The 23176-nt window shown below is 43.3% G+C and overlaps 1 protein-coding gene across 1 annotated transcript in view; it reads right to left on the bottom strand.

The window, feature by feature from the left end:
* Nucleotides 1-23176, bottom strand: part of LOC138742224 (rootletin-like) — a 375547-nt gene that overhangs the window by 92764 nt on the left and 259607 nt on the right. The window contains exons 14-16 of the mRNA XM_069896335.1: nt 16074-16256; nt 6622-6766; nt 2352-2498 (exon numbers count right to left, since the gene is read on the bottom strand). Coding sequence (XP_069752436.1) covers nt 2352-2498; nt 6622-6766; nt 16074-16256 — 475 coding nt within the window. The remainder of the gene's footprint in view (nt 1-2351; nt 2499-6621; nt 6767-16073; nt 16257-23176) is intronic.

The following is a 23176-nucleotide window of genomic DNA, read 5'->3' as shown; positions in this document are numbered from 1 at the left end:
GCCAGTGAAGTATAAAGTTCCTTGATTCCAGGTGTCATGTTAATTACTTGCACACCTCGTGACATTTTCTTGCTCCTGAATTGAAACACCATCTATATGTTTCAACAACAGCAATTTTCACCATGGCATGGATGTGCTTTCAAGTCTGGGTTCCCTATGAAAGGGTAGCTGGCACCTTCGATATAAAGCAGGTCTCAAGCATCAAAGCACAAAATGCATTGGAACTCCCAGCACTTCATGGCACTGATTCATGTAAATGGTCAAGCCCTCACTCAACAGTGCCAAAGAATGCCTGCAAGTGTTGCACCCTGGAGATTTTCCAGCCACAACAGCAGTCAGAAAGGCCGTTAAGAGGGGGCTGATTTCAGACTGCATGGAGGAGGTGGGGGTGGGGGGAGGAGGATGAGTGTTGTTCATGCACTTATGTAAGGGGCCACCCAGGGCCACGATGAAGAGTTGGAGGAGGTAGGTGTTGAGCCTGCTCATTAAGTGACTCACCTTGATTCAGTATTGAAAGAAATTCCATGGCGTCATTTATCATGTCAAGATGAAAGCTCCAATGCTTGGAACTGTACCTTTCCTTTGCTCAATGAACTTTACACACACTTTCTCTCTCTCTCTCTGCCTCTCTCCATCTCTCACACACACACACACACACACACACACACACACACACAAGCGCACACATAGACACACATACACACAGAGAGACACACAGACTCACACACATAATACACATACACACACACACACACACACATACTCTCTTCTTTCTCTTTGGCTTGGCTTCGTGGACGAAGATTTATGGAGGGGTATTTCCACGTCTGCTGCAGGCTCGTTGGTGACTGACAAGTCCGATGTGGGACAGGCAGGCACGGTTGCAGCGGTTGCAAGGGAAAATTGGTTGGTTGGGGTTGGGTGTTGGGTTTTTCCTCCTTTGTCTTTTGTCAGTGAGGTGGGCTCTGCGGTCTTCTTCAAAGGAGGTTGCTGCCCGCCGAACTGTGAGGCGCCAAGATGCACGGTTGGAGGCGAGATCAGCCCACTGGCGGTGGTCAATGTGGCAGGCACCAAGAGATTTCTTTAAGCAGTCATTGTACCTCTTCTTTGGTGCACCTCTGTCTCGGTGGCCAGTGGAGAGCTCGCCATAGAACACGATCTTGGGAAGGCGATGGTCCTCCATTCTGGAGACGTGACCCACCCAGCGCAGCACACATAGATACAAAGACACACACCCTCTCCCTCACACACACACACACACACACACACACACACACACACACACACACACACACACACACACACACACACACACACACACACACACACACACACACACACACACTAAAGACAGTCAAAGAAATTTAAAATTGCACTGTTGTGTCCTCCAGACTAAGACTGCAAGTAACATTGATTGTTCTAACAAAAATGAGGAAATTTCCCAACTCCAAAGTAGAGTCTGGTTGTTGAGGAGGCTCTAGTCTCCAGGGAAGCTCCCTGATCCTTCCCCTTCAGCCCCTCCTTTGTGGTAATTATTGTTTTCTGTGCTAAGTGTTTGCGCTGAACACTGCCACAGAAAGAGTCTGCACTCACTTGAGCCACATTCTGTCACTGTGTTCACCAACTCTCAGCAACAGAAAATGCCCGAAGGGGAGAGGTGCTGAAAGGTGAGAAAGAGGGACCAGCTGTGTTGCTGGCACCACTTCCCCAGGAGATTACATTACAGATGCATATTTCACCTGGGCAGAGGGCAGCAGACGGACCACGGGGGAAGGAAGCTGGTATTGTCAGATCCCCTGGAGGGAGCAGCTCTCCCCTACAAATTGGGAGATGATGAAAAGACTGATTATAAAATGTCTTTCTAATGAATTATAACAGAGTCAAGGAGCAAGAGGAGTGAGCGGTTTATTAATTCTGTTGGAGTCCCATGTCTTTGTTCAACATGAAATTGGTTTAACAGGGAGTTGGGCCAATGCAGTTTTGGGGTCTGGATGGGTTGCAAAATGTGGACCAGCCTGGTTCCTGATGACGAAAGGAGTAATTATGGTGTCTGCCTAATTGTGAAGGAACTCAGGCAATTGAATCATGTCATGTTGAAAAAGTCCACGCACAGCACTGTATCAGTTCACAGCTGTGACACCTCCTCAGGTAACAGCCAAGAGCAGACCTGGACCAATACAAGCCCTAATGTTTTTTCTGATCATGATATTATGATATATTTCTTTTGAGAAATTTCAGAATGTGCATCTTAACTGATCCTAGACTGCCAGAATTAATGAGATTCCCTTTTGGGGTGGTGTGGGGGTGGGGGGTGGGGAAGGTGAGGTCTTTTGAGATTGACTTGGTTAACTCACCTGGAGGAGGATTCGTTTCAGTTCCACCTTATCCTGAGCCAAGCCCTCATTGAGTGCACTCATCTTGGCAAGAGAGTCTCGCAGGGCATCATTCTCTGTCTCCACCTTGTTTAAGGACAACTCCAGGTCTGCACTTGCCAGCTCAGCCTGAGAGATCAAAAAGGCAAGAGTGCGTCCAAGGAAAGAGGCATGTTATCAGGATAAAGCACGCGGAATCACACAGGAAATCGGGAGAGCCACTCACAGCCGCAGAGGCCAAGGAAGAATCCAACATAATTAAAAACCCTGGGTCAATCACATAAAGAAAAACAATCAATCTTATCTAAACATTGTGGTGGAGCCTAAAATGTAGTCACAGACTGTGAAATGGACAAGAAGCTTTTGTTATCTTTTAAAGCGGAATGAAGTGAAAGCCCTATCAGATGACTCCAGCATTCCTTCAGGTCTTACTCAAGGGTAAACATGATGTAACTGAGTGAAAAAAAAATTCTGTCCCAGCTGCCAAGCTGTGAAGGGTAAAATTGTTCACTAATTGAAAATAAGCCAAGAGTAAAAGTGGGCTTCAGTGATGGTGACCACATAGCTGGACTGCCGTAAGAAGCTTCAGGTCTTCCCCTGCCTTTTAGGGAAGGAAATGTCCAGTCTCACTAGGTCTAATCTGCGTGTGTCTGTTTTCTTTTCCTCCACCATGCAGCCCATTGAGCTGACACTGGCTCTGAGAGCAAAAGAACCACAGCCCACTGCCGCACAGGAACAGGCCCTTTGGTCCATCTAGTCTGTACTGAATTCGAATAAAGGACCAAAATGCTGGAGGAACTCAGCTGGCCTTTTTCAGCATCTCAAGGAAATGACAAAGACATTTTGGACCTATCCACGTCATCTAGGAAAAACCAGAAAAGGCAGAAGCAAGGTATTTCAGGAAGTCTCAGAATTCAAACAATGGGGGAGGAATCCAGACCAACAAAAGGAACTTTATCCACTCCACCTGGCTATGTACGAAGATGAGGTCCTTCTGGGTAGACCTGGGGGACATTCTAAAACAAATTACAAACTTGGAGTTTCCACAAGACCAGGAATTGTTCCTTTTGGGAGATATTAGTGAAGAACAGTTTAGATTATTCAAACATCAAATTCAATTTGTGAAGATTGCTTTGTTGGAAGCCAGGGAAGTGTATCACAGTTGCATGGAAGTCTAACGCTTAACTGAGTATTACACATTGGAGAATGGAAACCCAGAGTTTCCCCTGGAGAAGATTACTTACAACTTGAGGAAGAAGTATGACACATTCATCAAAGTGTGGCAGCCGTACCTGAGGCACAGAGGGGCGCAGATATGATCTATACTCCCAGCCCCCACCTGAAGGAATGAGTTAAGATACAAACCATCCTAACAGATAAATAAAGAAGAGAGTGAATTAAGCTTGTGACACAGATGGCGTGTGCTTTAATTTTTAGGTTTTTTTTATTTTTGGGTTTTCCTTTACCTTTTATAGTTTATTTAATATCCGGGAAGGGAAAACATATATATATTGGACTCTGTATATAATGTTGTGTGATAAGTAAATATCTTATATTGTTTGTATATATTTGCTCGAGCCTTTTAAAATAAAATATTCAAAATAAACCAGAAGATCTTAATTGGATGTGATAAGGGACTCGATCAAAATTATCATGTATGTGGAAAAGGAGAAAGGGAATGGAGAGAAGCAGGGGGTGGGTTTAATGAAACCCAGAGAAGTCGATGGTTGCAGGGTGCAATATATATCTTTATCATTTCCGAGAGGCGCTGAAAAGACTGGCTGAGTTCCTCCAGCATTTTGGTGTTTTTACTCAATCATAGCGTCTGCAGCCAATCGTGTTTCACTCTGAACTATTATTCTGCTTAGTCCCAAAAAACTTCAGCCAGACCACAGCCCTCATACCCTCCCATTCATGTACCCGTCCACATAGAGCCCACATTCACTACTTCAGCTGGGAGCTCGTTCCTCATGCCTGCAGGAAGATGTTCCCTCTAATTATCCCCTTCTTTCACCTTTCACCTAACATCAGTGGAAAAAGTTCTGCTTGCATTTACCCTAACTCTTCCCTTCATAATCCCATCAATCTCAGTTCCACACATTTCCCCATAACACAGCCACTCTCATGTGCCCATCAGTTTCATTCTGATTTTCCTGCCACCCACCTCCATTCTGGGGGCAAGTTGCAGTGGCCAATTAATGCTGAGCCTCACATCTTTGGGACCTTCTCAGGGAACCAGAGCATCTGGGAGATGCGGGGGAGGGGGGATGGGTGGGAGGGGAGGAATCCACGGAATCCAGGGAGAACATGCAAAATGTTCAGATTGAACCTGGGTCTCTGGAGCAGTGTAGCAGCAATATTACCCCCTGCACCCCTCTTTGTCTCGAATGTCATCCAAGGTGGCTCTCCACATCACTCAGTTCAAAAAAAAATTAAGAGCAGGCAATAAACGTTGACCAATGCATTATCAAAAAATGTTTTGCCTTGAGTGGGCATCCTTGGAAGCTCGCAGTGTGCAGGGGAGCCTGTCTGATTATACAGTGCTCTTTCCAGGACGTGCCCTGTGGGAAGGGTGTGTGTCTGACTTTACAATCACCTGGCAAACTGGAATGATGAAGAAAGATAAATTAAGGAAATGATAGAAAAGAAAGGTACATCTATATACATCCAGGTTTCCCAGTGACACAATCCCTGAGAAGTACAAGAAGTGAAACATGGAAGCTAGCAGACACTGTGGTCACTCTGCTGGAGATACAAAACCGACAGTTTGGGCTTGGTCCCTTCAGCAAGGTATGAAAAAATGTCAGCAGGCACCTAAACAAAAAGGTAAGGGGTAGGAGCAGAGTCACAAAAGCAGGGGGCGATAGGTGGAGAAGGGAGGGGGGTGGTCTCACAGCAGCGAGCAGGGGGAGGGGATGGAGAGCTGAGGGAAAGAAGATGGAGAGGAAGGGAGGGGGAAAGGGGAGCAGGTTGGCAGAAACCCAGAGAGGTCGATGCCAATGCCATCTGGCTGGAAAGAGCTCAACCGGAAAATCAAATGTTGCTCCTCCAATTTATGGGTGGTCCTAGTGGGATAGTACAGGAGGCCATGGACAGACATGTGAGTATGGGAGTGGGGCACAGAACTGAAGTGGTTGGCCAGAGGGAGGTCCCCGTCACTGGTGCGGCCAGAGCGAAGGTGCTCAGCGAACCGATCTCCCATTCTGCGCCCAGTCTCTCCAATGTAGAGAAGGCCACAAAGGGAACACTGGATGCAGTGAATCAGTCCTGTGGATACACAAATGAAGTGTTGCTTCACTTAAAAGCCCTGTTTTGGGTTCTGGACTGTGGTGAGGGAGGAGGTATGGACACAAGTGTGACAGGGAGGGATGAGTGCATGAGGGGGTCACGGAACCCAAAACATTGGTTATGCATCTTTATCTTTGCTATATAAAGGACACTGTTTAACCTACTGAATTTCTCCAGTAGGTTTCTCTGAGACGCACACATCTCTGAGAAGTATACTTCAAAGTTATAAATTATGGTTATTAAAAGGTTAATCAAATAAGGAAAACATCTGTATCAAACAGGTTTCAATGCAGGCAAGTGTGAAGTCATCTACTTGGAAGTGATAAATAGTTTAAAGGAGTCTATTCTAATGGTGAAAACTTGTCGATCCATACAAATGTGGCAGACAGATTTAAAAAAATTGTTAAAAGAAAATAGTTGTTCAATCTGGAGGACTGAGACTCCTTGGGTTAGACATTACACAACAGCTGTATGAAGGCTTGTTTTAACCAAAATGAAGCAATTGGGCAATTCCAGACACTCACTTTTGGCCTGGAAGTGAGTGCAATGTAGAATTATAAGGGTTGAATTATGGGAGACAATATAATCCGGAGAATTTAGTAGGATATGGGTGATTTCCATGAGATGTTTTAGATATCAAGGGGAACACTCGTTCTGAAGGAATGGTTTCAGATGGTTGAAGAGATAATGACCAGGTGGCCAAATGTAAAAATAATAAAGCTTTTTTTTCGGAATGATGTGGAAATTATTCCAGGTAGAAAAATTATCCAGACAACTGTACTCAGTTTAATCATAAATTTGAGGTTGTTAATTTCCTTTTTGTTAACCAAAGGATCATTTGAAGTATGGTGTAATGCCAAGGATATGCTGTGTACATTGTTCCAGTATCCCTGTTCCATTCTCTGCATGGTGTTCCTCCTTTCCGGCAATGATAAGTTTCCGAGCTTAATACTGCAGGCTGTACCTTGGTGAGAGCCTCAGCCAAGCCTCCTTTCTCATTCTGCAACATCTCCTTCTCCAGTGTAGCTTTGTTCAAAGCCTCCTTTATGGTCACCAGGTCATTCCTCAGATTTGAATTTTTCACTTCCAGAAGCTCCAATGACTTTTGCCTGTTGGAAAACAAGCCTCAAGAGTAATTTATGACTTATCTTTGGTAAATGATCATTGTGGCCTCTGCCTAACATCAATTTTGCTAAAAAAAAGTTTTGAGGTCAATGTGACACCAATATTAAATCCCGCTCATGCAACAGTAACTTTCCTTCCTTCAGTTCCTTTGACAACCTTGGCAAAGTGCTATAAAGCAAATATAGAAATAGAAATGAATAGAAATAGAATGAGGTGGAGGATTAACACGTGGCTGAAGGGGTGGAGTAAGGGGCAGGGTTTTAAGTTTCTGGATAACTGGGACCTTTTTTGGGGGAGATGTGACCTGTACAGTAAGGACGGGTTACACTTAAATCCCAGGGGGACCAGAATCCTGGCAGAGGTATTTGCTAGGGCTACTCAGGATCCTTTAAACTAGAATTGTTGGGGGAAGGGAACAAAATAGTACAGAGCAGTAAGGAGAAGGTTAGAATGCAAACAAAGATAGTTTGTAGTAAGTATTTGAATATGGATGGGCAGGTGATAGAGAAGGGAAATGCTCTGGAAGAAGATGAAGGGCAATTGGCAGGAAAAGTAAATAATGTTGTTCTTAAAGATGAGGGAAAACAGGGATTAAAAATTGGGAAATCCATGAAATTCATATATTTTAATGCCAGGAGTATTGTAAAAAAGGTGGATGAGCTGAAGGTGTGGATTGATACTTGGAAGTATGATGTGGTAGCGATTAGTGAGACATGGTTGCAGGAGGGATGTGATTGGCAACTGAATATCCCTGGGTTTCGTTGTTTTAGGTGTGATAGAGTCAGAGGGGCAAGAGGAGGTGGGGTTGCATTGCTTGTCAGGGAAAATATTACAGCGGTGCCTAGGAAGGATAGATTAGAGGGCACATCCACGGAGGCTATTTGGGTGGAACTGAGGAGTAGGAAAGGAGAGGTTACACTTGTAGGGGTGTATTATAGACCACCCGGAGGGGACCGAGACCTAGAGGAGCAAATCTGTAGGGAGATAGTAGATATTTGTGATAAGCACAGGGTTGTAATTATGGGAGATTTTAATTTTCCACATATAGATTGGGAAACACATTCTGTGAAAGGACTGGATGGGTTAGAGTTTGTGAAATGTGTGCAAGATAGTTTTTTACAACAATATGTAGAGGTGCCGACCAGAGAAGGAGCAGTGTTAGATCTACTGTTGGCAAATGGGATGGGTCAAGTGACGGAGGTTAGTGTTGGCGAGCACTTCGGGTCCAGTGATCATAATGCCATCAGCTTCAATGTCATTATGGAAAGAGAGAAATCAGGGCCAAGGATTGAGGTTTTTGATTGGGGAAAAGCTAGATTTGAGGAGATGCGAAAGGACTTGCAGGGTGTGCATTGGGACAATTTGTTTTATGGGCAGGATGTAGTAGAGAGATGGAAGTCTTTTAAAGATCAGCTTTTGAGAGTGCAAAAGCTTTATGTTCCTGTTAGGTTAAAAGGAGGGGCAAAAGGTTTGAGAGAGCCATGGTTTTCAAGGAATATTGGAAACTTGGTTCGAAGAAAAAGGGAGGCGTACATTAGATATAAGAAGCATGGAGTTAAGGAGATGTTTGAAAGATACATTGAATGTAAGAGGAATCTTAAGAGAGGAATTAGGAAAGCTAAAAGAAGGTACGAGAAAACTATGGCAAGCAGGGTGAAAACTAATCCAAAAGAGTTCTACAAATATGTTAATGGTAAGAGGAAAGCTAGAGACAAAATTGGTCCCTTAGAAAATCAGAGTGGAAAACTGTGTGTGGAGCCTAGAGAAATGGGGGAGAAATTGAACAGTTTCTTTTCTTCGGTATTCACTAAGGAGAAGGATATTGGGAGATGTGGGATAAAAAAAGCAAATTGGGTAAATATGGGGAATATAGAGATTACAAAAGGTGTAGTTTTTAGGCTTTTGAAGAATATAAAGGTGAATAAGTCTCCGGGACCAGACGGGATCTTCCCCAGGACATTGAGAGAAGTGAGGGAGGAAATAGCAGAGGCTCTGGTGGTAATTTTCCAAATGTCATTAGATATGGGGATAGTGCCGGAGGATTGGCGCATTGCACATGTGGTTCCGTTATTTAAAAAGGGTTCAAGGAGGAAGCCTGGCAACTATCGGCCTGTAAGTTTGACGTCTGTGGTAGGTAAATTAATGGAGAAAATTCTTAGAGATAGTACTTATAAACATCTGGATAGACAGGGTCTGATCAGGAGCACTCAACATGGATTTGTGGGAGGAAGGTCATGTTTGACCAATCTGATTGAATTTTTTGAAGAGGTGACTAGGAATGTGGATGAGGGTAGCGCAGTGGATGTTGTCTATATGGACTTCAGTAAGGCCTTCGATAAGGTACCACATGGAAGGTTAGTTAGGAAGGTGCAGTCTTTAGGTATAAATTTTAAGATAGTCAAATGGATTGAACATTGGCTGAAAGGGAGAGGCCAAAGGGTGGTAGTGGATAATTGTCTGTCAGGTTGGAGGCCGGTGACCAGTGGTGTGCCTCAAGGATCTGTATTGGGCCCATTGTTGTTCGTTATATACATTAATGATCTAGATGATGGGGTGGTGAATTGGATTAGTAAATATGCAGACGATACTAAGATAGGTGGAATAGTGGATAATGAAGAAGGTTTTCAAGGATTGCAGATGGATTTGGGCTGCTTAGAAAAGTGGGCGGAAAAATGGCAGATGCAATTTAATGCTGATAAGTGTGAGGTGCTTCATTTTGGTAAGAAGAATCAGAATAGGACATACGTGGTAAATGGGAGAGCATTGAGGAATACAGAAGAGCATAAAGATTTAGGAGTAACGGTACATCGTTCCCTGAAGGTAGAAACTCACGTGAATAGGGTGGTGAAGAAGGCTTTTAGTATGCTGGCCTTTATCAATCATTGCATGGAATATAGGAGTTGGGAGGTAATGTTGAGATTGTATAAGACGTTGGTGCGGCCTAATTTGGAGTTCTGTGTGCAGTTCTGGTCGCCTAATTATAGGAAGGATATAAACAGAGTGGAGAGAGTGCAGAGAAGGTTTACCAGAATGTTGCCTGGGTTTAAGCATCTGGAGTATGGGGAGAGATTGGACAGATTGGGTCTTTATTCTTTGGAGCGTAGAAGGTTGAGAGGGGATTTGATAGAAGTATTTAAGATTATGAAAGGGATAGACAGAATGGATGTGGATAGACTATTTCCGTTAAGAGGAGGTAAGATTAAAACAAGAGGACATGAGTTAAGAATTAAGGGGCAGAGGTTTAGAGGTAACATGAGGAGGAACTTCTTTACTCAGAGAGTGGTAGCCGTGTGGAATGACCTTCCAGGAGAAATAGTGGCGGCGGAGTCAATTGTATTATTTAAGAAAAGGTTGGAGGGTTATGGGCATTGTGCAGGGAGGTGGGACTAGAAAGGGGTGTTTGGTTCGGTGTGGACTAGAAGGGCCTAATGGCCTGTTTCCGTGCTGTAATTGTTATATGTTATTTATTTATATTAAGTGAAGCAAAGCAGAAAATGTGCCAATCTATTCACAGTATGATCTACAAAAATCATTCGGACCAGGTATTTGGGTATAAACAAAGGCCAATATACTGGCATAACTGCTTGCCCCTTCTTCAAAACTTAACTTTAGAGTATTTCTATTCACCAAAGGAGGGAAGCAAAACCTTGACCCCTCTTCCAAATGACAGCACTTCCAATAGTAGAGTCCTCCTTACATAATACCTTGAAGTATCAGTCTTGGTCATGCAGCTTCAACTAATAATAGCCCTGTAATATCCGCCCAAGATATCCCAGTGATGTCCAGATTAGACACGTCTGACATCTCCAAGCTGGCCCAAATATCCTAGTGATGTCCAGATTAGACACGTCTGACATGTCCAAGATGGCCCAGAGATGTCCAAGTTAGTCGGGTCTGACATCTCCATAATCAGAAGAAATCTACTGAAGTAAGACTCAGAAGTAGTCTGCTTGGCAAGAGATGGTGAGAAAAAAAACTCCATCAGTTTTGAGGGAAAACACTGGGAAATGCAACCACGCCAAGTTTCATTATCTCTGGTTCATTTGGTATAATTATCTTAAATAATGACTCTCCTATTAATAGAAACAGCTTCTTCTGACTTGTTATTCAAAATCTTTCATTATTATGAGGATTTCTGCCAAACCTTTCTGCGCTGAGAATTATGCCAGTTCTTTCAGTCTCCCCTTGTCTTAACTCTTTGTCTGGCACCACCCTCATCAATCTCCCCTCCATGCTCTTGAGATCCATTCTAAAGCATGATGAAATGTGATATTCTTGAACCAAAGCTTTATAAATGATTAATGTCTTTTTGCCCAACCATAAAGTAATCTTTTTACTCATCTTGTCAACTTGTCCTGGGTTTGAACACGACAATCACTATTCTCTCCATTGTTCCAACTCATTAAAATCATAGCTTCTATTCTACCTTCCACATATTCTACCAACCAACATAAGATTTCTTCTCCGTTTTAACTCTCCTCTGCTGCTGGATTATCTGTTTTTCCAACTTCCCAATGTCCTCCAGAGGCTGATGACTACAACCCTCAATGTTGACCATATTTCTGAGTTTTAGACACCTCTGCTTTTGAAATTCTGCCCATTTTACCCAGCTTCACTGATAGAAATCAAACAGAGCTATGGTCCTATTGTTGATGACTGGGGAACACCACCATTCAGTTTGAAAAAAAGCCATTCATCACCTCTTGTTCAGCCAAATTGGCACTCATGCTGCCAATATAATCTTCAATCCAATCCACAACCATTTGATGGCCCATTCTTTGTCCAATACGTTGTGCAAATATTTTTTATCATATCAGTTTATTGTTATCATCTTGCACCAAAAATAACACACAAAGACAGTTAAAAAAAATTAAATTTAGATAGACAGCACGGTAATCTTTCTGGCCCAAGAACCGAGAGCACCCAAATACACCCATTTATCTGACTCCAGCACACCAGTTATTATCATTTTCAAATTAGGCATATAGCATGAAAACAGATCCTTCTGGCCCACATACCAATTCCATCCAAATACCCCAATTTACCCTGCAAAAAGACATTTTTTGAAGAAAGTGGAGAAACCAGAGCATCCAGAGAAATCCCATGCAGACAGTGAGGACATGCAAACTCCTTTCAAACCCAGGCTGCTGGCGCTGTAATAGCATTGAGCTAACTGTGCTGCCCCAGTTGTAGACTTTCATTAATTTGCCTGTAGTTTTTATAATGTGAATTAATTTTCTCCATCTTATTGTCTCTGAAAATTTCTCGACTGCCAATGTTTGCCTTACTTGTCTGCATAAACCCTTGGGACCAGTGGTTCTTAACCTTTTTCTTTCCACTCACATACCACTTCAAGTATTCCCTATGCCATAGAAACTCTATGATTAAGAAGGGATTGCTTAAGGTGGTGTGTGAGTGGAAATAAAAAGTTTGAAAACTACTGTTTTAATTGTACCTAATTGACTCATTATGTGCACGGTTTCAGAACTCCAAAGGAAATGGGCCAATGACAATTTTTCCCCAGCAAAATATTTCAGTAACAATTGGGTCTGGAGCAGTGATTCTCAACCTTTCCTTCCCACTCACAGACCACCTTAAACACAGAGCACCAAGGTATGGGAGTGGAAAGAAAAAGGTTGAGAACCACTGCTCTGGTCTTTACAAACAGGGGTAGAACATTTATAATCTTTTGGACACTTCCATTTCCAAGGAAGATTTCATGCTGTGGAGAGAACATCTTTACTTCTTTCAATAACCTGGATGTGTTTCCTATGAGTGCTACCTAACATACTTTTATCAATTTTGATCCCATCCTCCCCACAGAAATAGATTCAAGGGACTATCTTCACCATTCTCTCCACCTGAACAAAAAACATTCCTGTAATCGCTTCATTATTTCCATCAACTACCATTTAGTTCATTGCTTGTGTTCTCTTTCCTCCCTGTCACTTATTCCCTCCTCTCACTCCCTCATTTTAACCTTTTCCACCATCTTTCAATTCTCATAATAAAACTTGAAGACATAATAGACCAATAAGATCTGGAAAATACTTCAAGACAATATAGACAGGCTGGTGGGATGGGCAGGTGGGAGACAGGAGATGTTTAAATGCTGAACAATGCAATGTATTATATTTTGGTAGAAGATTTAACAAGAAGTGTCATGAACTAAAGAGGGGTTCAAAACCATATGGAAAATATATGAATAATCCAAGGAAAATTACACAGTAAGCACATAGGATTCTGGCTTTATATGAAAACATGAAAGTTGTGACCAAACTTTAAAAAGTCTTCTCTGTTCAAGAAAGATTTGGAGCCTTTAGAGTGGGTGTTGACGAGGTTTACTGCAATAATTCTGGGGATAATGGACCAGTTATATGGTAATACTGGAGAAGCTGGAGCTTCTCTCCTTTGTACAGTGGAAGTTGAAAAAGGATGTGAGAGACAGATTAAAAATCATGGCTAGGGAAAAAAGCCACTCTTGTAGCAGGCAAAAGCTAGGAGTCAGAGAATTTCCGAAGCCTCCAGCCTTCTTAAATCTTCCAATCATAACAATATTCTATCAATGGGCCCACATCTTTTCAAATTGAAACTTCATAGCTTTAATATTGTATCTATTTTTTCCAATCTTAAATATGACATTACATCATGTAACCACTGTATATGAGTAGGTGAAGATTTTTCTTTCCATTTCATTAAAATTGCTTATCTAAGCTATCAACACTGTAAAAGCTAAAACTTTCTCCTGGGTTGCAGACTCAAGAATATCTAGTTCACGAGAAATTCCAAGCAAAGCAATTAAAGGGCATGGTTCTATTTTGATCTTAAAAATCATTGATAAAGTTTTGAAAATATTTTCCCAAAATCTTTCTAAATTTGGACATTCCAAAACATAAGGATCAAAGAAGCTTCAAAAATTTTACACTCCTCACATAGTGGATCGACATTTGCATAAAAACAAGATAATTTAACCTTGTGTTCTATGTAGGCTGATATTGCCTCAAACCGTGCATCTTGGCACCTCACAGTTCGGCGGGCAGCAACCTCCTTTGAAGAAGACTGCAGAGCCCACCTCACTGACAAAAGACAATGGAGGAAAAACCAACACCCAACCCCAACCAACCAATTTTCCCTTGCAATCGCTGCAACCGTGTCTGCCTGTCCCGCATCGGACTTGTCAGCCACAAATGAGCTTGCAGCTGATGTGGACATTACCCCTCCGTAAATCTTCGTCCGCGAAGCCAAGCCAAAGACCACCTTAAATTGTAATAAACAATGCCTTGCACAAAATGAAGATTGGATGCTCTCTATCTACTGTCTGAAGGTCATTATTTGATCCATATCTTCACATCTTTTTTTATAAATAAGGTAACCTTGATTAGAAGGAGGAGCTAGATTAGATTTAGCTTTAAGTATTTATTCTTTGAATGTTTTTAAGATCAACTTGTTAAATATAGGTTTAATATGATTGTCATAGATCACCACTAAATTAGGCAGAATTTACCTTTTGGTTTAGATCAAGGGATAGTTCAATGTAGCTATTTTTTTAATCTGTATGTACATGATATGACCTGTTATTTATTATACTAAAGACTTTGTATGTAGGATTTATATATTCAACCCAACAAAAATATTTTAAAAAGAAAAGCTAGGTATTATGTAATTGTAAAGGAAATAGTTCAGGTACAAAATCTACCCAGGACCCAAAACACCCCCTCATTAGTCAGGAAGGCACCGCAGCGTCTACACTTCCTAAGGAGATTGAGGAGGGCAAGACTATCAGACCCCATCTTGAGAACTTTTTACTGTAGCACAATTGAGAGTGTCCTGTCTGGCTGCGTCATTGTGTGGGATGGTTGCTGCAAAGCTTCAGACCAGTAGTCAATGCAGAGGATCATTAAAAGATCACTGGGGTCTCCCCTTCTCCTATTGATGACATTCACCAAGACCGTTGCTTAAATAGGGCTCAGAGAATTATTGAGAACACTTTCCACCCAGCACACAGTATCTTTGACCCACTTCCATCAAGAAGGAGATACTGGACCATTGAAATCAGGACCGACAGGGTGAGAAATAGCTTCATCCCGCAGGCTGCGAGATTGATGACCAATGTCCTGTAAGCAAATAAATCATCCTCAGCAAAATTTATATATTAATTTTAAATTAAAACTTTATGTAATATGCAATTATTATGTAGTGCGTGCATGTGTGTGTGTGTGTGTGTGTGTGTGTGTGTGCGTGCACATGTGTATGTGTGTGTGCACGTGTGTGAATGTGTGTGCATATACATGTGCGGACGTGTGTGTGTGTGTGTGTGTGTGTGTGTGTGTGTGTGTGTGTGTGTGTGTGTGTGTGTGTGTGTGTGTGTGTGTGTGTGCATGTGTAAAAACCTTTGATCATTCATGGACCTCTAATTTTGGAAGCCATTCCTTTTCCTTTCCCTCATTGGGTTACGTATCTGAACTGACTGAAGCCCTCCCATAACAAAAGAGAATATTAATATCCATATTTACTCCTCACTACCTTTCTATCTTGCACACCTGCCCTGAAACATCACAAGCAAATCAATCAGCACTGCATGCTGTCTCGCCAAACATGCACAGGAACAAAGAAAGGTAACCAGAGCAAATTCTCACCAGGTGCATTCATCTCGTATCTCTGAAAAGTTGCTCAACTTGCCCATCCAATTTCCACAGCCCTTAGTTTATGGTCCCATTAACATTAGCACGATAATATTTATCACTTTACCAGTACAAGTACTGCCTGATTTGCAATCTGTGCAACTTACGTCTATCCACCCATATGACCGAAATTTTTTAAAAAAATAATGAAAAAGCATAAAATATACGCTGTTTATGTTGTATTTGACAAGCTATAACAGGACATTTAAGAGCCAAAATGTGTGTACTTGCCTTATAAGTCGGCATCCTTGGGTCTGCAGGCTTGGCGCAGTCATCTTGATTTCTGTCCTCATGCGCATCTTCGGTTGGCGCATGCGTGAGAGTTAAGGGCACAAATTCAATATCGTCAGTGTGCTTAACTCTTGCATGTGCACCAACTGAACTCCAATACACCAACCTAACCGAAGACTTGTGCATGTGCACAGGAATCAAGATGGCTGCACACAGGAATCAAGATGGCCACACCCATGCACTTCATGCACGTGGGCACAATTCTGATGTGTCCATTCTGAGATGCGATGGATCTTCTGCTCCCAATTATGGGTGTAAGTCAGGGAGCACCTGTATTCAAATGATTATGTGCATTCAACCTCCACTGCCAGCTGCTCACCTTCTCTCAACCGCTTTCTTGGTTTGCTCATTGTCCTTCTGCATCTCTTCCTTCTTGTCTTCAATGTGATCTCGCTGCCGCAGCAGATCATTGTTCACAGCTCTCAGGTGCTCTGTGTCCAGCTGCAAATTATCGATCTGCTGGTTCAAAGACTGCACCATCTTTTCCAAATTCCCTTTTTCACTGTGGGCAAGGCAGCAAAGAGAGTCACCGGAGTGAAACAGAAGAGGCTGAAATGGATCTTACCAATGGGCACGGGTTGCATGCTATCGACAACAGCTAACAGCAGAAAGGTGTGGCGGTGAGAGGTGCATCACATCAAAAAGGCGCAGATTTTAAGAGTGAAATATATGGAAGGAATCAGGATCAGCGTTATTAAGAAATGTTTGTATCTTTACCGCCAATGATTTGAGGAATATTGAGGGATTCTGCATTACTCTGCCTGAAATTATAAACTGCTTCATTTCACAGCATAAGACGATGATTATGGGATTTTACAACTGCATGTAGAATGCACAAATCCAATTAAACTCTTGCCTCCTGCAAGCTGCACAGGTCAGTATAACTCACTAATAGTCAATAAATATAAACTATATTAACACAATACACCATGGGAGAAAGAATCTATGGTGTTCACTGTGCAGTAGTGTAAAATAGAAAGTGCAGTTTTAACATTTCCCACAGATCTTTGGTGGCCATGGAGTAATACAAGAGTATGAAGATTATGGTACGACCAGGAGGTTTAAGAGCTGCAGAAAACATACTGTTCTTGAACTGAAAGGTTCAATGCTATTGTGGTCCAATTATCATAACTGCTGCCTCAACGTTGGTGACCTGCTGCTGGTGTGGACTTGCAGTGTCCCACTGCCCAGTTGACTGCCCGTCGGCTCTGCACAGGCTTTGAATGGCTCGTTGAGGGAGTTCCAGTTGAGATCCTGCGACCTTGGGGTCTGCACCAAAGATGGCGGTGCCTACTGATTGGCAGCAGCCGCGAGGGGGCAGTGACCTTGGTGGCAGATTAGTGAGGGGGCTCTGTGGCTGAGGGACCAGTGCATGTTTAAGTACAATGCCGCTGGCAACTCGAGGCGAGGAACCCGTGGAAGCTGTGGGCAGCTGGACACTGGCTCAAACTGGCTGGAGCGATACCAGGTATCAGATCTATTGTACAAGGAGGTACCGAGGGTGCTGAAGGGTTACTGACTGTGTCGGAGGTTCGGATCTGGAGTTCGGGTCGCTGATGGTTTGGACTGGACTGTGTGAGGCTGTGGAGGTTGCAGAGGTGCTGGAGGCGAATCTACGGACACTCAGTGACTCGGGTGTGGGGGGGTGGGAGACTCTCTTTTGCTTTTCTCTCTCTAACTGTAAGAGGCGCTCAGGCAATTCCTGCTGGTTGCGAATCTGTCTGCCTTGCAGCAGGAAAAAGAAATTTCCTGTAATACAACACAGTTTTATTACTAAGATAATAAATTGAATCTTAAACCCCTAACCTCGTGTCTGTGTGTGGTGTTTGCACACATCCCTGTGCCTGTCTGGGTGTCCTTTTTGGGTATTCCTACATCCCAGTGGTGTGCAGTTCAGAAGGTTAACAGGTCATTGCAAATTGACCCTGGTGTACGATCGAGTGGTTTCATTTGAGGGGTTGATGGCGAAGAATACAGTGGTATTAGTGTTGGATTAGCATGCATGAATGGTTGAAGGTCAGTGCAGAGGCAGTGAATTGAAGGGTCACCTTCCCTGCTGTATGACTCAGTAGCAGTCTACTTATATCTCTGACGTAGAAGATTGTGGTCAAGGCCTGTTCCAGTAACAACCCACACATTTATGCCAATCCTTTTATGTGGGTTTAATGATCAGATATTCTTGGTCCACCGTTTTGTAAAAGCTGTGATCCAGCTGTAACAGGTATGGAAATTAGACTGGTAGGTGTAGACACTTCCTTTCTGAGTATTATATGTCAAACTATTTTATTAATAGAGATTATAAATGCGTAAAGTAAGCTAAACCTCACAGACTAGTTAAATGGCGATAGTATCGGTCAACTGACGGTCACAGTTTGTGCTTGCTGCTGCAAGGTTGTGCTAGCTCGGTTAGGACATCTTAAGAGAAATGAATCGTCGCTTCTGAAGTGATAGTCAGAAGAAATCCTTGCTTCGTATGCTGCCTGGCCTGCCGAGGATTTCCAGTTCACCTCTGCTAAAATTAGGTGGCTGCGCGGCTGAAATCTCAGCACAACCCATGTATCTGCAAGTCCAGTGCTCGCAAACAACTCCGAGCACAAGGCTGCCTTTTATTTCCAATGAGGCTCACGTTTGCAGGTGAGAGGTCACATACGCACTTTTTAGAAGAAATCTGTAATACGTGAAGAAATATAATACCTGGGAAGGACCCATAAATTACTGACATTTTGTCGCACTTACTTATTATTTAGGGAGTGGTCCTTAAGCAAGGTTGGATTTTTATAGAACTCCTTTTATTTTTTTTTTAAATCACTGGAAGGCATAGAAGCCAAAAACACAACAAGGTGTTCTCCTGCCCACGAGGTTGCATTACCAACTCAACAAAGAGGCTTTGAGTTTACATTTGGCAGAATTCCACAAAGCAAGTTTTTTTTTCCTGACCAATGCCTGGGCACTCACATAAATACACTCTGGCATCTCTGAGCTATGAGCAAGCATGTTGCTTCAGTTTATATAATTGCACACAAAGGCCTTCTCTATTCAAACACATTTCCGGCTTGTTTTCTGGGAATCAGGAAGCAAATGGAGAGTCAGATATTGAAATCATTTTTGAATGACAGCTGCCAAGTTAGAAGATGACTTTTCAGGGCACAGTCATAACCTGGTTCTGAGGGCGTGGCTACAGATGTTTAAGGTAAGAAAAACTGCAGATGCTGGAACCTTGAGCAAACAAAAACAGAATCCATGGGTAGAAATGGTTTGTCAACGTTTCAGGACAGACTTTAAACCAGATGGTCTCATGAAAGCGGCGGGGCCAATGGCCATTAATCGCCAGCATAGTCTCTGTATCCAGTGCTCCCATTGTGGTGTCCTTAACATTGGAGAGACTGGATCCAGACTGCGATATCACTTTGTTGAGCACCTCGGCTCTGTCCACTGCAATAACATGGCTTTCCCAGTGCCTACACACTTCAATTCCTGCCCCATTCCTTTTCCAACAATGCCCGTCCATGAACTGTCAGACTGAGGCCACTCGCAAATTGGAGGAACACCAATTCAGTCTGGACACCCTAAAATCAGATGGTCTTTCTTTGGTTTCCGTTAGCTCCCCCCCCACCCCATCTTTCCCTCTGTCTCCATTCCTCGAGCTCTGTCCGTCTCTCTCTTCCCTTTTCCCTCAGTCTTCTTTCCCAGAGCCAAAAACAGACCCCTTCCCCCAACAAATTCCCACCTTCCCTCTCACCTGTCCTCTTATCATATCCAATTAGCACCAATTGGGTTGGGCAAGTTTTTTATTCTTCGCACCTTTGTCTGTTGATCTCTACTCCCCGCCCCCCATTTTTCGCTTCTCCCCATCCTTTTGCCTGCTTTTTGATTGTACCTTGAGGAAGGGCTCAAATGTCAGAAATATATCTTTACCTCCTATGGACGCTGCATGACCTGCTGAGATCCTCCAGAATTTCTCTATCATTTTACTTGACTCTGGTTATCCAAGGAAAAGGGTATTTGATGATCAAGACATAAAACAGAGCAGCAGCGATAACTGCCTTCCTGCACACCTGACACGTGGCTATCTCCAGCAGACACTTTGACGCACAGGAAGCGTGTTGCTGTTACCTCCATGAAATCCTCCAAACTCACAGGCAGGATACATAGAACATGGAACTTAGAAAATTAAAGAACAGTGCAGGCCCTTCGGCCCTCGATGTTGAGTCGACCCACGTATTCCTATTTAAAAAAAATTCTAAACCCTTTCTACTTCATTCCCTCAATTTTCCTTCCATCCATGTGCCTGTCTAAGAGTCTCTTAAATGTCCCTAATGTTTCAGCCACCCCTGCCAAGGCATTCCAGGCCCCCACAACTCTCTGCGCAAAAAAAGTCACCCCTGACGTCTCCCCTAAATTTCCCTCCCTTCACTTTGTACATAAGTCCTTTGGTGTTTGCTATTCCTGCCCTGGGGAAAAGTCGCTGGTGGTTCACCTTATCTGTGCCTCTCGGAATCTTGTAGACCTCTATTAAATCTTCTCTCATCCTTCTATGCTGCAAAGAGAAACATCCTAGGTCTGTTAACCTTGTCTCATAAGACTTATTTTCCAATCCATGCAATATTATGATAAATCTCCTCTGAACCCACTCCACAGATTCCACATCTTTCCTATAATGAGGTGACCAGAACTGAACACTATTCTCTAAGTGTAGACTCACCAGAGATTTGTAGAGTTGCCTCTCTACTCCTGAACTCTATCCCCCTATTAATGAAGCCCAGCATCTCATAGGCCTTCTTAACTATCCTATCAACCTGTGTGGAGACTTTCAGGGATATATGGATTTGGAACTCAAGGTCCATCTGTTCATCACACTTTTAAGTTAACCCTGTACTCAGCCTTCTGGTTTGTCCTTCCAAAATATATCACCTCACACTTATCTGGATTGAACTCTATCTGCCACTTTTCCACCCAACTCTGCATCCTACAATCACCAGCACCATCCACAATTCCTCCAATCTTCATATCATCCATAAACCTTCTTCCTTCCACCTCTTTATCCAGGTCATTTATAAACATTACAAAGAGCTGGGGCCCCAGAATAGATCCCTGTGGCATCCACTAGTCTGACTTCCAGGCAGAATACTTCCCGTCCACTACTACACTCTGCTTTCTCAATGCAAGCTAATTTTTAATCCAGACAGACAAGGTTCAGAGGATCCCGTGCCTCATGACTTTCTGAACGAGTCTTTCACAGGGACCTTATCTAATGCCTTACTAAAATCAATATAGATCATATATACTTTCCAATCTTCAATCTTCAACCATTTCTTTTGTTACCTCCTCAAAAAACTGACTTAGGCTTGTGAAGCACGACCTTCCTCTCACAAAGTCATGCTGACTATCCCTAAGTAGACAGTACTTCTCCAAATGCTCATAAATCCTGTTCATCTTTGTACAGGTCAGACCTTCCCAGAAGAGATCCCAATGATTCACAAACATGAATCCCTACCTCCTGCACCAACTCTTCATCCTCCATAACTTCCTATTCCAACTCTTCCTATTGTGTGGCACAGGCAACAAATCCGAGGTTATCACCCTCGAGATCCTGTTCTTCAGCTTCTTTCCTAATTCCCTATATTGCCTCTTCAGGACCTCATCCCTACTCCTCTCTATGTCATTGGTCCCCATGTGGACCATGGCATTTTTCTGCTGACCCCCCTACTTGAGAATGAATCAGCATCAGTATCCTCTCCCTAGACATAATTTCACTCAGTCATTCAAGGAATATTCCCAACAATTAGCTCTGGATACTGCAAGTTCCATCATTTTCTTTTTAATGTGGAGATACAGCATGTTAAAAGGCCCTTCAGGCCCACAGGTCCATGCTATCCAAATACACCAATTAACCCACAAACTCTGTACATTTTAGAGGGTGCGTGGAACTGGAGCAGCTGGAGGAAACCCACGCAGACTCGGGGAGAACACACAAAATTCTCACAGACAGTGCCGGATTTGAACCCGTTGTGCTTATAGTGCCAGACATGGCAAGATGAGGCCAAGTGAGCAAAGGTGTTCACAAAGTCTCCTCATAAAATGTGACATCGCCACCAACTCGTCAGAATGCCTTGTCCATGATTGTTCAAAGTAGACACGGCATTGAGAATCTCAAGTTAGTTCATTAGAAGCAGACAGATGCTCTGTGCAGACAGCAAGTGGAGCATAAACTACCCACACAGTTGCCCAATCAAGTAATGCCTTGTCACCTGGGATATAGACCCACATCAGACAGTTCACAATCCAGAGAACTGCAGCGAAAGCAAGAGATTCTCTACCCCAAGGACAGCCTAAAAACCAAGAGTATTTTAACCTCACTCAGTTTCATTAAATAGATCTGCTGAGCTAGTCCTGTTTTCTCTTTTATTTCAGATATACAGCAACCACAGTGCTCCACTCCAGACACAACACAACTGAAGTTTGACATCTGCACTGCACTCATCTCTCTCTCTCACACACACCCACACACTCCAAACCACTCACCCACCCACACACACAAACATACACATGCACACACTTCAAAGCACCCACCCACCCACCCATATACACACACACACACATACACACACTCCAAACCACCCGCCCACACACCAAACCACCCATCCACCCACACACACATACACACATTCAAAACCACCCACCCACCCGCACACAAATACACATGCACACACTCCAAACCACACACCAAGCCACACACACATATACACATACACACAATCCAAACCACCCACCCACACACTCCAAACCACCCACCCACACTCCAAACCACCCACCCACCAACAAACACACACACATACACTCACTCCAAACCACCCACCAATCCCACACACACACATACACATACACACACTCCAAACAACCCACCCAACCACACATACAAAGACTCCAAACCACCCACCCACACTCCAAACTACCCTCCCACCCAAACACACACACACACACTTACACATACACACTCCAAACCATCCACCCACAAACCCCACACACACACATACACATACACACTCTCCAAACAACCCACCCAACCACCCACACACAGACACACACCCACACACCACACACATACACACAATCCAAACCCCCCCTTACACTCCAAACCACCCATCCACCCACACCCACACTAACATACCCATACACACATTCCAAACCGCCAACCCACACATTCCAAAACACACACCCACACACACACACTCCAGACCACCCACACACACACATAAACACACACACACATACATATCTTCTTTTCTTCTCTTTGGCTTGGCATCGCGGACGAAGATTTACGAAGGGGTAATGTCCACGTCAGCTGCAAGCTCGTTTGTGGCTGACAAGTACGATGCGGGACAGGCAGACACGGTTGCAGCGATTGCAAGGGAAAATTGGTTG

Source organism: Narcine bancroftii, chromosome 9 (assembly GCF_036971445.1).
Source record: "Narcine bancroftii isolate sNarBan1 chromosome 9, sNarBan1.hap1, whole genome shotgun sequence".
Taxonomy (NCBI): Eukaryota; Metazoa; Chordata; class Chondrichthyes; order Torpediniformes; family Narcinidae; genus Narcine; species Narcine bancroftii.
This window is presented reverse-complemented; position numbering and strand designations above follow the sequence as displayed.